This window comes from Dama dama, chromosome 7 (assembly GCF_033118175.1).
Source record: "Dama dama isolate Ldn47 chromosome 7, ASM3311817v1, whole genome shotgun sequence".
NCBI classification, from domain to species: domain Eukaryota; kingdom Metazoa; phylum Chordata; class Mammalia; order Artiodactyla; family Cervidae; genus Dama; species Dama dama.
The window spans coordinates 24,471,296-24,484,752 of NC_083687.1; the positions used below are offsets into that span (position 1 = coordinate 24,471,296).

A 13,457-nucleotide genomic window follows, 5' to 3' on the forward strand; every position below is an offset into this window, starting at 1 on the left:
TAAGTGATTCCCTAAAGTGATTTTTCTCATTGCTTTCAATATATATTTGAAATATCTCAAATCTATATTTGAAGAACATTTTTTCTTTCCTGAGTTTCATACATGTTTACAGTAGGAAAATCTAAACTCAAAATGTCAAAGTTTCCTTTAAATCTATAACTATTACCATATTTACTAATGAATGTGTTTCATCAATTTTTTCAAGTAAGAAAGCTGAGATCAGTAACCTCAGTTATGCAGATGAAACCACCCTAATGGCAGAAAGAGAAGAAGAACTAAAAAGCCTCTCAGTGAAGGTGAAAAATGGAGAGTGAAAAAGTTGGCTTAAAACTCAACATCTGAAAAACTAAAATCATGGTATCTGGTCCCATCACTTCATGGCAAATAGATGGGGAAAAAATGGAAACAGTGGCAGATTTTATTTTCTTGGGCTCCAAAATCACTGTGGACCATGACTGCAGCCATGAAATTAAAAGATGCTTGCTCTATGAAGAAAAGCTATGACAAACCTAGACAGCATATTAAAAAGCTAAGACACCACTTTGCTGACAAAGGTCCAAATAGCTAAAGCTATGGTTTTTCCAGCTATGGTTTTTCACACATCCATATAAGGATGTGTGAGTTAGACCACAAAGAAGACTGAGGACCGAAGAATTGATGCTTTCGAACTGTGCTAGAGAAGACTCCTGAGAATCCCTTGGACAGCAAGGAGATCAAACCAGTCAATCCTAAAGGAAATCAACCTGAATATTCCTTGCAAGGACTGATGCTGAATTTCCAATACTTTGGCCACCTGGTACGAAGAGCTGATTCATTGGAAAAGACCCTGGATACTGGGAAAGGTAGAAGGCAGGAGGAGAAGGGGACAACAGAGGATCAGATGGTTGGATGACACCATTAGTTCAATGGACATGAGTTTGAGCAAACTTAGGGAGATAGTGAAAGACAGGGAATCCTGGAGTGCTGCAGACCATGCAATCACAAAGAGTTGGATACAACTGAGTGACTGAACAATAGGAAAAAGAAAGTTGAGACTTACCATTTCTTCTTAAATCTCAAATTGACTAAGCTTTTTTCATTTGCTCTAACCTTTTTTCCCCTTTATTTTCCAGATGTGTGCTCTAGCTACATGTAAAAAATACACTCAGTGGAGACTTGAGATTCTGAATACCAAGCATTTACTGATGGAAAGATTTATAATTCATAAGACAGTTTTTGTTAACAGCTTTACATTGTGATAAAATTAATGTGGAATGTGGAAAACTGGAAACACAATGGATTTATTGAAGACAAAGATGAGGACAGAAATATTAAATACAGAATTATAAGGTGAAGGAATTAAATAAGCTCTTATGGACCAGGAGAGAAGACTCACGTATTGGCTCCCTATGTTACTGATTATGAGAAATAGTTGGCACAGGATGGCAGAATTAGAAATGATTTTTATTTTCATCTTTAAACATTTCTGTAATTTTCCAAATGTTACTATAAGAAGAAAAAGTATACCTTCTAAAATTTTTAACTTGCTCTTATTCTCATCACATTTTACTCCTTGTGAGTTTTGTTCGTTGCTCTTTCTCACAATTATATTATCATACGATCTTATTACATGACTAAAATATATAAAACTTTGTGTCTAAGGCCCAAGTGCATTTTTGCTGAAACTGTGGAAAGGTAGCATAAACCATGATTGATAGCTGATACTTTAAAGATCTTGTGAAAATAACTAGGCTCTTGCACAAGCCAGAGGTAAAGAGAAGTATTAAGTGTGGAAGGTGTTTGCATGTGGGTGGAGAAGAACTTCTTCAGGTTTAATGGAGAGGGGACCACTCTTCTTTATTTCTCTTGTACTAACCTAACACTGAACTCACTAGCTGTCATTATATAGTTGTATATTCCAGAAAGCTAGGAAATGTGTGAAAATAGATTTATAGATGATAGAAAGATCATTTTTATTAATAATATTGTTATAATATAGTGTTATATAGTGGAATTATAATTTACACTGCAGTATTAGATGTAGTAAAATTATGATTTATATCTGTACCGTTACGTACTGTGATGTAATTATAACTTGCCTTGGTAGTATGTAGTGTGGTAGAAGTATAATTTACATCTGTAGTATTATGTAATGTACTAGAATTATAACTTGCATCGGTAGTGTTATGCAGTATAGTAGAAGTGTAAGTTACAGTTTTATAAGATTTACTGATAGGAACGGGTTGGACTGGTGGTACATATTCCCGTGCAACACAGCAGGGCTCCAAACTGCAGTCAGTGTATTTGTATTCCCATTGGCCGCATGAAGTCTTGCAAGCACCACGAACAAGATAACACTGTCTTTTTCTTTCTTCAACTTCTTTTATTTTTTCTCTTGTTTTCCTCTGTAAAACTAGGAAAAAGTGTCTTTGATCATGAATCAAGGTTTAATTGCCTTGTGTAGGTAGATGAATAAATAGGTAGATAGATAATAATAAAGTTGTTTCTAGAGTTAAATCATTTTGTTTCTGAAATCATGTCCAGGCAACTATATTAAAGAATTTGGATTTTATTGCCTATAGGATTGAGGGCAGGAGGAGAAGAGGGCAAAACAGAATGAGATGGTTGGATGGTATCATAGAATGAATGGATGTGAGTTTGAGCAAACTCCAGGAGATAGTGAAGGACAGGGAAGGCTGATGTTCTTCAGTCCATGGGGTCGCAAAGAGTTGGACATGACTTAGTGACTGAACAACAAACAATGTAAGTATTTATTTACCCAATGATATTTCCTTTGCCATTAGCTTTTTTTGTTATTGTAAATAGAATATTTATAAATAATCTGTGCACATTTTCTCAAGAGTAAAGACAAAATGATGTGGATAAAATAGTCTACATATTTTGTGTTCTAAATAGTCATCCACTCCAATGCCTTTTTCCCTTACCACAAGTTACTGGACCAGTAGTAGAAAGCTTGGGCTTCCCAGGTGGCTCTGTGGTAAAGAGTCCACCTGCAATGCAGAAGTAGTGGATTCTATGACTGGGTTGGGAAGATTCCCTGGAGAAGGAAATGGCAACCCACTTCAGTATTCTTGCCTGGGAAATCCCATGGACAGAGGAACCTAATGGGCTACAGTCCATGGGGTTACAAAAGAGTAAACAACAACAATAGAAGTAGAAAGCTTAATTTGGCAACAACTATAATATCAGTTCCTTAGACTGAATATAAAAAGACAGGGTATTATGAAGCATATAAGGAGTCATAGTCTCATCAAAAACAGCAATAAACAGATTTGATTATACCATGTTGGTAACTGGTTCCCTTTTATATTCTCAACTCTCAGCTCCACTCATTTCTTCTTCCACACAAAATAATTAGTGAATCACATTGTGAATTCATATAGGGTCTCCTAACTATAATTTGGTTTATTTTCCAGAGTAAAGCACTTATTTAAAAAAACAAAAAAACAAACAAACAGTTGTCCTTCCCTCTTTTCCCATGTTAAGGAAAATTACCTGCTGGACCACAGGAAACCGTCAAGATAAAGGTCAGGAAAATACAAAGTATCTTCATTGCTGATATTGTTCCTTGAGTGAAGTTGAGGCAGAGCTCAAATGACAGAGGTGTGCTATTCTTTGATAAAAGAAAGATGAACTCTTGTTTTTATAGCTTTCTCAGAGTGATTACTATGCTGATTAATTCTGCCATTCAAGATTGAGCAGATATGCATTAAGTGTTGTGAAACAGCAAAAGGAAAATAGAGGACTTCTCTTATGACCTCAAAGAACCAAATGTGAACTCATTTTCAGCTATACAAGCCAATAATGAGGTTAAAACCTTCCTCATTCTTTAATTGAAAGCACATATTCAGCATCATCAACATTTTCAGCCACATGCCTTTTTGAGTACTTACATGCGAGGCAGTGTTCTAAGCACTTTATAGGGATTAATGAGTTGAATCCTCATGATGATTTCCATGACATAAAAACTTCTCATTTTGTACCTGAGGAAACTGTGGCACAGAGGGATTGTGTAATTTCCTCAAATCACACATGTGATGATTGGTAGAGTAGAAATGGACTCTTAAGTAGTGTGGTGACAGGGTCGACACCACCAAATCCTGACCTTCTTCACTCTCATAACTGAGTAATGAGTGTTCACCATGTAAAATCATATGGCCTGAGATAGATACTATTTCTGGAATTTTTCTACAAACAGAAAATATTTCTAGAACACAGTTCTAGTACTGTTACATTAAAAATTATCATAGTTATACTATAAGAATAGTCAGTGTAATTATTTATATACCATATAATGATTCATCCATAGGAATAGCTCACCCATAGGGGAAAGTAGTGCATTAAAAATGGAAAGAGACACAGAGAACTAATCTTGAGGTCTGGCTCTTCTGTTTACTAACTGTATAACTGGGATAAATATTCACTAGATGAGCCTCAAGATTTTCTCTTTGAAGACTGGATTGGTAGGACCAATTATACTTAAAGGTTTATGTGAAGGATTAAATAGGTAACATATGTGAAAAATATTACCTAAATATATTTAAGCATAAACCATTTGGCTAGGTGTGAAAATAAAAAAAATGTATTCTTATAACTGAATGAATTATGGTCTAACTTCCTGGGTCATTGAGGAAAAACAAGTTATTAGAGTATTGTATAATCCGAGTTTTAAAAACAGTAATCTAGTATCATTACTTCTGTGCTCCATTCTTTATCTCAAAGTTGCTTATATACTTATAATCAAGCCAAGGAAAATCATTTTCTTAATACCTCTCTAAAACATAAAAAATAACCCTAAACAGCTGGAGATTTAATAAGACCTATTGTATGTTAGTAGAACAAATTAGCAAGTATGAAAAATACAAAAGATGATTGTAAAGCCAGGTGTTGTTATAATGGTATGGGTAAGAAGATGATCTAGGACCAAATAAACCATTTTGCTTCAGTGTAGCTGTATCCATTTCACCCATATAAAATAAGCTGATCCTATCAAGTCGGATCCTATCAGGCCGATGCTGGGAAAGATTGAAGGCATAAGGAGAAGGGGATGATGGAGGATGAAATGGTTGGATGGCATCAATGACTCAATGGACATGAGTTTGAGTAAGCTCTGGGAGTTGGTGATGGACAGGGAAGCCTCGCATGTTGCAGTCCGTGGGGTTGCAGATTCGGACACAACTGATTGAACTGAACTGATCAAACTAAAACATCAGTTAAACTCATAAATTGCATGACTTTTTCTCTCTTTGCTTAAATATGACATTAGAACCAGTGACATCTGAATCACCCAGAACAAACATAAGGATATGAGTGATTCTCATCTCAATTCTCCTAAGGAACTGACATAAGTAGAACAAAACTGGATGCATAGGAGACAAGTTAATTTATTGATTTATTGCTTAAAATGGATGCCATAGTGTTTCGTAAGGGAGAAATTCAGATTCTAGATTTCTATTAATAAAATATTTTTTTAGAGGCAAAGGCAAAGAAAATTAAAGGTGGAAAATGGAAAAGAATGAGATCACAAGTAGTGATTAAGAAAGAGAGAGAGAGATGGCAGGGAGGAACTTTTTAAAATAGTGAAGAACTGACATGAAGTATATGAACCAAATGATGTGTGAGGCTTCATACTTCCATTTATTTGAGTCAGGTATTTGGATTTTAAAAAAACGTTTTAACTTTCTTCCTATGAAGTTAGATGATACAATAAGTATATCGTTCAGAACTACAGGTAAGGACTCTTGGAGTTATAAGTACTAGTTCAGAGAAGGTGGCAAGACTTTAGTGATGTTGGACTGAGATATGTCTACCTAGGGAGTTTTTCCAGAAAGACACAGATGTTGGGAATGCTGGAAAAGTAAAATGCTAAGAAAGAGTATCAAAAGAAAATGCCAAGTGTAATGCTAGTCTCTTACAAGTCTCCATTTAAAATCTTGACAGTTTCTACTACTTTTCTGCATAACATCTTCCTTGGCCTGGCACTGGGTTTTAGGTTTCACATTTTAGAAATAAGAAACCTAAAATAACATCATGATCTATTTTTACTACAAAATTATGATGCCATTTTCATTCCTCTTCACTATTAGAAACAATGCGCTATTTCAAAAGTCCCCTTCAAACTTTGTACATTTAAATTTACCAATGGAAAGCTTTAAAATTAAAGATGAAGAATTCATTATGGGATTAATTTTATACACCAGTACAGGTTAATGGACACTTTTAAGAAGTTTCAAGTTGGAAAGGATCATAAAACTTTTTATAGATGAAGACATTAAATTGTTAAAAAACCAAATAATGCATATATATCAGTGGCTGAATCTTCTGCTATGATTTCTACTTCTTTCCACTAAAAAAATATCTTATGCAAGCTCTGATCATTACTGATTGTTCCTATCTTTAGAATCCACAAGTCCAAGAGGCTCAGCTGCTCTGAAATTTGTAATCTTATTGCACTTTAAAAACACCCATTAAATACAGACTACCTGCAAGGCATTATTCTGTGTTTCCTAAAGGAAATCAACCCTGAATATTCATTGGAAGGACTGATGCTGAAGCTGAAGCTCCAATGCTTTGGCCACCTGATGTGAAGAGCCAACTCACTGGAAAAGACTCTGATGCTGGGAAAGATTGAAGGCGGGAGAAGGGGATGACAGAGGATGAGATGCTTGTATGGCATCACCAGTTCAATGGACATGAGCTTGGGCAAGCTCCAGGATATGGTGAAGGACAAGGAAGCCTGGCATGCTGCAGTCCATGGGGTTGCAAAGAGTCAGACATGACTGAGCCACTGAACAACATTACTCTGTGTAACTTGCATAGACTAGTATTAAGCCTTATGAAAGTCCTCTGAAGTAGGTATAATACTTAGCTCCATTTTTTGTACAAGGATACAAACACAGAGATTGAAGTAACTCTCCCAAAGTCAACCAGCTAGCTGGTTAGTAGTGAAACTGGAATTAAACATCCCTGGAAGAGGAAACTGCAACCCATTTTTATTGACTGAAAAATCCTATGGACAGAGGAGCCTAGTGGGCTATAGTCCAAAGGGTCGCAAAGAGTCGGACAAGGCTGAGCAACTGAGCATGTATGCATTGTGAATCGATAATCTTAACCATTATTATTACTGAATATCCAAATCACCTAAAACGGTTGTTTAGAATTCAAAGGAAACCACATAATAATGAAAACCTGGTAACTTGGTGGTTACCAAGAAATATTACAATTCATTTGTTCTCACCTTTTATTTTTACAGCTGAAGACTCCTTCTGGAAGGAGAAACTTTGAAAAAAATAAAAACACTCCCTGGGGATTCTACTTTTAGGAGAATCTGCTACTGCTAAGTCATTTCAGTCGTGTGTCCAACTCTGTGCGACCCCATAGACGGCAGCCCACCAGGCTCCCCCGTCCCTGGGATTCTCCAGGCAAGAACGCTGGAGTGGGTTGCCATTTCCTTCTCCAATGCATGAAAGTGAAAAATGAAAGTGAATTTGCTCAGTCGTGTCCGACTCTTAGCGACCCCATGGACCGCAGCCTACCAGGCTCCTCCATCCACAGGATTTTCTAGGCAAGGGTACTGGAGTGGGGTGCCACTGCCTTCTCCGTTTAGGAGAATCTAGACACTGGTAAATAGTGTAAACTGATCTTTCCTTTCATTCCAACAAATACCTTTTCTAATTCAATCTGAATCTTCCTTGCTGTTCAAAAGAGTAGAGGAAACTATTGAATATTGTTAATGAGATGAGTCAAAAATAGTATGTCACGCAGAACTCTGGTGCAACTAGTTGTTTTTATTTTATAGTAAGCCATAATTGGGTGCTAAAGACAATGATATAAACTTTGAAAAGTAAACCAACCTTAAAGATAGCTATTAGAAGTGTAGTCTGGTGAGAAAATGTTGTTCAATGTCCATTGGCTTCTGTGTTTTGTCTTGATTTTGGTGACAAATCTTATAGTCTAACGAATGTATTCCCAGGTGGCACTAGAAGTAAGGAACGTGCCTGCCAATTCAGGAGACTCCAGTCATGGTTTCGATCCCTGGGTCAGGAAGATCCCCTGGAGAAGAGCATGGCAATCCTCTCCAGTATTCTTGCCTGGAGAATCCCATGGACAGAGGAGCCTGGCGGGCTACAGTCCATAAGGTCACACAGAGTCAGACAACTGAAGCGACGAATGTATATTTTTCGCTATCTTATTACTTATGAATCATTAAAAAAAATTACACATGAAAGAATTGATGCTGAGAATTTGCTTGCAGTTACACCACACTTTCTTGTAGTGTGAAAGTCTCTGCCTAATCAATACTACTACTACTACGAGGAGGAGGAGTAAATCTTAGTACAATGGGAATATTTATCTTAATGATTCAGTTAACAATGACCACTTTCAGTGTTTGGGCAGACGTCTACCCTCACACTTTCAGAAGTATCCTTGAGTTTAGGGCAACAGTTTTGTGTTATAAACAAAAGGTGAGTGGTAGGAAAGAGGATGGAAATGTAAGGAGAAAGGGCATTTAAGTTTATAGATTAAGGAACAGTGTGTACTCAGTAGTGTCTGACTCTTTTGTGACCCCATGGACTATAGCCCACCAGGCTCCTCTGTCCATGGGATTTTTTAGGCAACAATACTGGAGTTCTGGGTTGCCATTTCCTCCTCCAGGGGATCTTCCCGACCCAACAATTGAACTTGCATCTGTTGTGTCTCCTACATTGCCCGAGGATTCTTTACCCACTGAGCCATCAAGGGCAATATAAAAGAAAGCCACAGCTAAGTAGGCAAAGTCCATTACTATTTTACCTTTTTATACAGTGAAATAGAAATATTAATCTGTAACTACCTCCAGTGATCATAGTTTAGTAGTTGCTTAGGCAGTACTTAATGAAAATGTATGTCCTTACTGATGCTTCCTCCTAATATCTTTGTTCGTAATACCGTCACTTAAGTTAGTGGTTTGAAGAAAGAAAGAATTCTATAACTATCCAAATACATTGATTACTTTTGGTATTAAGGTATCTGTGAGTTATCTTAAGCTAAGGAAATTAATGTGGTAATCAAAACATTACATTTTAATTTTGAAAACAGAGTATTGATTATGTTACATGCTTCCCCTACTTAGTCTAAGTGAATTTTAATTTATGGATTTTAAAGTCACAATAGTTATTAATCATTCATACATATTCTGCATGTGATCCATTTCTGTGTGTCATTTCAAATTTTACTCAGATGAAGTTTATTTTCTCACTGAACATGTTTCTTTACCCCGCACCCAACAGCAATCTTCCCTTTTCTTCAGAAAGATTTTGACTGTGTGTGTGTATGGGTGTGATACGTGATATTTCAGCCTCATTATCAAGCATTCTTTCAAGCTGGAATCCTCTCACTCTTTTACCCAGAATCAATTTATTTTTTAAAAAATTTGATCTCTGCTACTCACATGTCATCTTATCAGAAAATATTTTAAAGGCTTTTTTTGTGACTACTCTAATAATTATAGTAAGCCTTGCTTCACTGAAATGTATCTTTGGTGTTCTTTATTTGTCTTTATCTGAAATTAGCCAGATTCATTGTCAGCTTTTGTTTTTTTAAGTTATTTATTTTTATGGTTTGGTATAATTATTACCACTGTCATTATTAACTGCCACATCTCATTCAAATATAAATTCCAAGAGTGAAGGATTTTGACAATTTTAAAGTGGTGCATAGGGGAGAATACATATTTAACACAGACCTATTGAATGAGGATTGAAACAAAGCTACAACAGCAAATACAGTATTTATTATCTACCCAGAAAATTTTAGAAAATGGCACTTCTGAGAAAGTGAATGTCAGAATTCTAATCTTAAGGCATCAGAGACCAATTCATAAAGGGTTATTACCCACTTTTCTCCCTTTCTTTGGTTATGGAAAATGATTGAGGGGAATGAATGCTTTGTCTTCTTAAGTTTAAATAAGTGATTATGACATGTTAAGTGTTAGTTGCTCCCACAGACTCTTTGTGATCCCGTGGACTATAGCCCACCAGGCTCCTCTGTCTATGGAATTCTCCAGGCAAGAATACTGGAGTGGATAGCCATGCCCTTTGCCAGGGGGTCTTCCCGACTCAGGGATCTAACCTGGGTCTCCTGCGTTGCAGGCAGACTCTTTACTATCTGAGTCACCAGGGAAGCCTAATTATGACTTACCACACTAAATATGGCTTGAATAAGGGACAATGGTGAAAGAAATGTCCTGAAGAGTATATAGATTGTATACATATTCTTTACAACTCCACTATTTTTATTTCATTAACTAATTCATTTTTTAGAACCTTTAATCTTAATGTACTTATTTTATGTTTTAGGTCAGGCTGTGCATGGCATGTGGAATCTAGTTTCCTGACCAGGGATCGAACCCATGCTCCTTGCATTTGGGATGAATGATCTTAACCACTAGACAGCCAGGGAAGTACCTCTATTTTTATTTTTTATAATTTAGCCAAAGACTTGGTTCTTACTAGATGCCCAGTAACAGTATTTATTGAATATGTGCTACATATTTGTTACCGAGCACTTTATACTATCTCAGTTAAACACAACAGCAAGCGTGTGGGGTAGATACTGCTGTCATCACCGTGCCATGTTTTACTGTTATCATTTCACATGAAGGTAAATGAAGATTAGAGGCATTCATTTAATAACTTGTTCGAAGTCATTGTACTAGTAACTGCCATTGTTGACATTAGACACCAAAGCAGAATGATTCTCGAGCCCATGTTCTTATTCACTACACTAGAATCAATGAATTTGTGAATGAACAAATTTCTGAAAGGCAATAATGAGCTCCTCTAATTTCTCTCTGTATATAACATAGCACTAAAGCTATTTAAGCTTTAGTAAATGGTAGATGACTGAATCTAAAATTAAAGGTGAATTCATGCTCAGAAACAACAGATGGATTACGTGAATCAGTGGTTCTCTGAACTTCATAATGTTTAGAATCAAATGGGATGGCTTAAAGAACACACTGTCTTTGGAACCACCAGTGAACTGTCTCATTCTGTGGTTCACGGGTATGGTTCAGAATATTGCACTTTTAAAGCCATACCCCTAAATTTTTCTGATGCTTATCCATGTCTGATGCCACTGATTTAGTCACACTCTCCATTTTTGTCAGGCACAAACTTGTCTACACCATTTCTTCCATTTGGACAATGTCTTATCACTTCTCTTGCTCTGGTTAAGTGATGCCTGAAATGCAGAACAAGGCACATTTTTCTCCCCACCAAGCCCAGGAGAACTGGGTGGGTATATCCAAGCTGTCTGTTAGGCCAGTGCATAGGATGTGTGGACAGACTGAATGAGTTTGAATGTCCCTTTACTACTTCCTGGCTGTGTGAGCCTTGGGCAAAGAACGTTTCCATTTTTGGTCTCACCTTTCCAATAGGTTTCAACAAAAATTCCAATAAATATGCTCCTTTTATTAAAGAAAGATGTGCTAAAAAAAAGGAAAACATTATAAATTTCAAAGTCCTGTGGCTGGTGAGATTTCTTAAAGCAAGAAACAATGATATTATATATCTGAAGCTCACCAGAGTTTGGGATAAGGGACACACATATCTGTATTTATAGTTTACCTCTTTGGTTCATAGTTTAGTTCTAAATCTTAGAAAATCATTGAATCTGTGGTTTATTAACAGGATGATAGCTAAAGAACTTCACTAAGTCATCCATGGCCTAACAGTCTTCAAGGGTGTTAAGTTTGTTAATGATTGCTAAGTAGTCTACTGAGTAATGGTTTTGAGTTTTTTTTTTATCTTTGAATCTCCAGTTTTAACTTAGAAAACTTTATTACTCTTGTTTTTGAACTAACTCTCCAGGGACTTTCATGGCAGTCCAGTGGTTAAGACTCCACACTTCTAATGCAGGGGGGCACAGGTCTGAACCTTGGTCCAGAAACTAAGATCCCACATGTTGTGGAGCCTGGCCAACAAACAAACAAACCAAAAAAACTAACTTTCCAGCTTTCATAACTATCTGTGGAAGAGTAATAAAAACTATGTGGGTGAAAGTCCTTGAACAATGTGTCTCTGAGCCACAGACATTCTACTTTCAAACTTGCAGCCTACAGGTCTCTCTTGTTCCCTGTAAGCCCTGGTGTGGCTTCTGTGTTCTGCTTGACAGCTAATATGTTCACCTTTGAAGTGGCTAGTCCAGAAATTAGTGCTTGTCTTGATTAAATGGAATCACAAGACATATTGACATCCATGTAAACAGTATAATTTAAGTATTTCAGACAAAGTAGCCTAAATAATTTCAAGCACACAAGGGTATGTGACATTAATAATCTCTAGTGAAACTAAATGATATTTTTTCTTTCCTAGCTCCTGTAGTAGCAAAAGTGGTCAAAATGAGACGATAAGCACAATTAGAGAGTTCCCTTGCTGAATTAATATGTTCCTCCATCTGAAATACAAAGAAAGTGTGCAAAGAATAAACAGGTTAGAGACTGCAGATTATTTTTATTGGTGTAAATAATGGTACTGAAGATTCAAAAGTACATATTTCCATTCAATACTGCAAACATTTTCTTTTTACCCACTCTTGGGTCAATAGGATGCAACTCTGTTCCAGACTTTGATGTTCAAATACTCTGATTTCCAGCATTTATATGCAGCATTGATTTCTCCATTTAATGCAATATCCGTAATCATACTCAATATCATCACAAAATGGTTTACATATTCCTTTAACTTCTTGGCATCTCTCAAATCTATACTTTGGTTCAAGTTCACTTCTGGCTGCAATCAAGAAAGACATCTTAGAGATCAATCTAATTTTTCATAGGGGGGGCTTTTTACTCAAGGGTAAAAGAAAACCTGTTCTAGTCATGAGATCATGTGCATAGGAGATGGAGCATTTGAGATGTAAAATTGTTTTATAACACAATTTACCAGTTATTTCTGACAATAAACAAGATAAAAACATTTTACTTACATACACCTTTTACATTATCTTACAGTTCACATCAGTATTAAACTTCAGGTGGCTCCTAGGGGCTCTTGCTCTCCTATCTTTTTTTTTTCTTACTTTATTATTAAGAGCAGATTGACTTTCCCAGACTTTCATGAAGATGGTGTTTATAGTTCTTAAAAAGCCTATAATTTTCATTTTCATGTTTTCTCACTTTTAAAAAATCTATCCTTATTTCTTTATAGTATCATTTGTTCAATACTTTGTCAATTCCAGATCTTACTCTTAATTGAAATTGTTTTCATTATACCAGAGCAAATGGATATATTCCTATTAACAGTCTACATAACACAATTTTGTGCTTCACTATATGCATTTTTCTTGAACATTTGTTGCAATACTTTATTCTTGCAGCCAAAATATAAACACATATATGACAGTTAGGGTTTCTTCTGATTCTTTGTTTTCTCTTACTTGATATATATATATTCCGGATGACTGTAACACAGTAG

General features: G+C 36.1%; 1 protein-coding gene across 1 annotated transcript; it reads right to left on the reverse strand.

Annotated features, from left to right (window-relative positions):
• Window positions 1-12,639: 12,639 nt before the first annotated feature.
• On the reverse strand, window positions 12,640-12,792 carry LOC133059242 (beta-defensin 110-like). The gene has a single exon (XM_061146247.1). It carries the CDS (start codon window positions 12,790-12,792, stop codon window positions 12,640-12,642), a length of 153 nt encoding a protein of 50 aa, XP_061002230.1.
• Window positions 12,793-13,457: the final 665 nt, after the last annotated feature.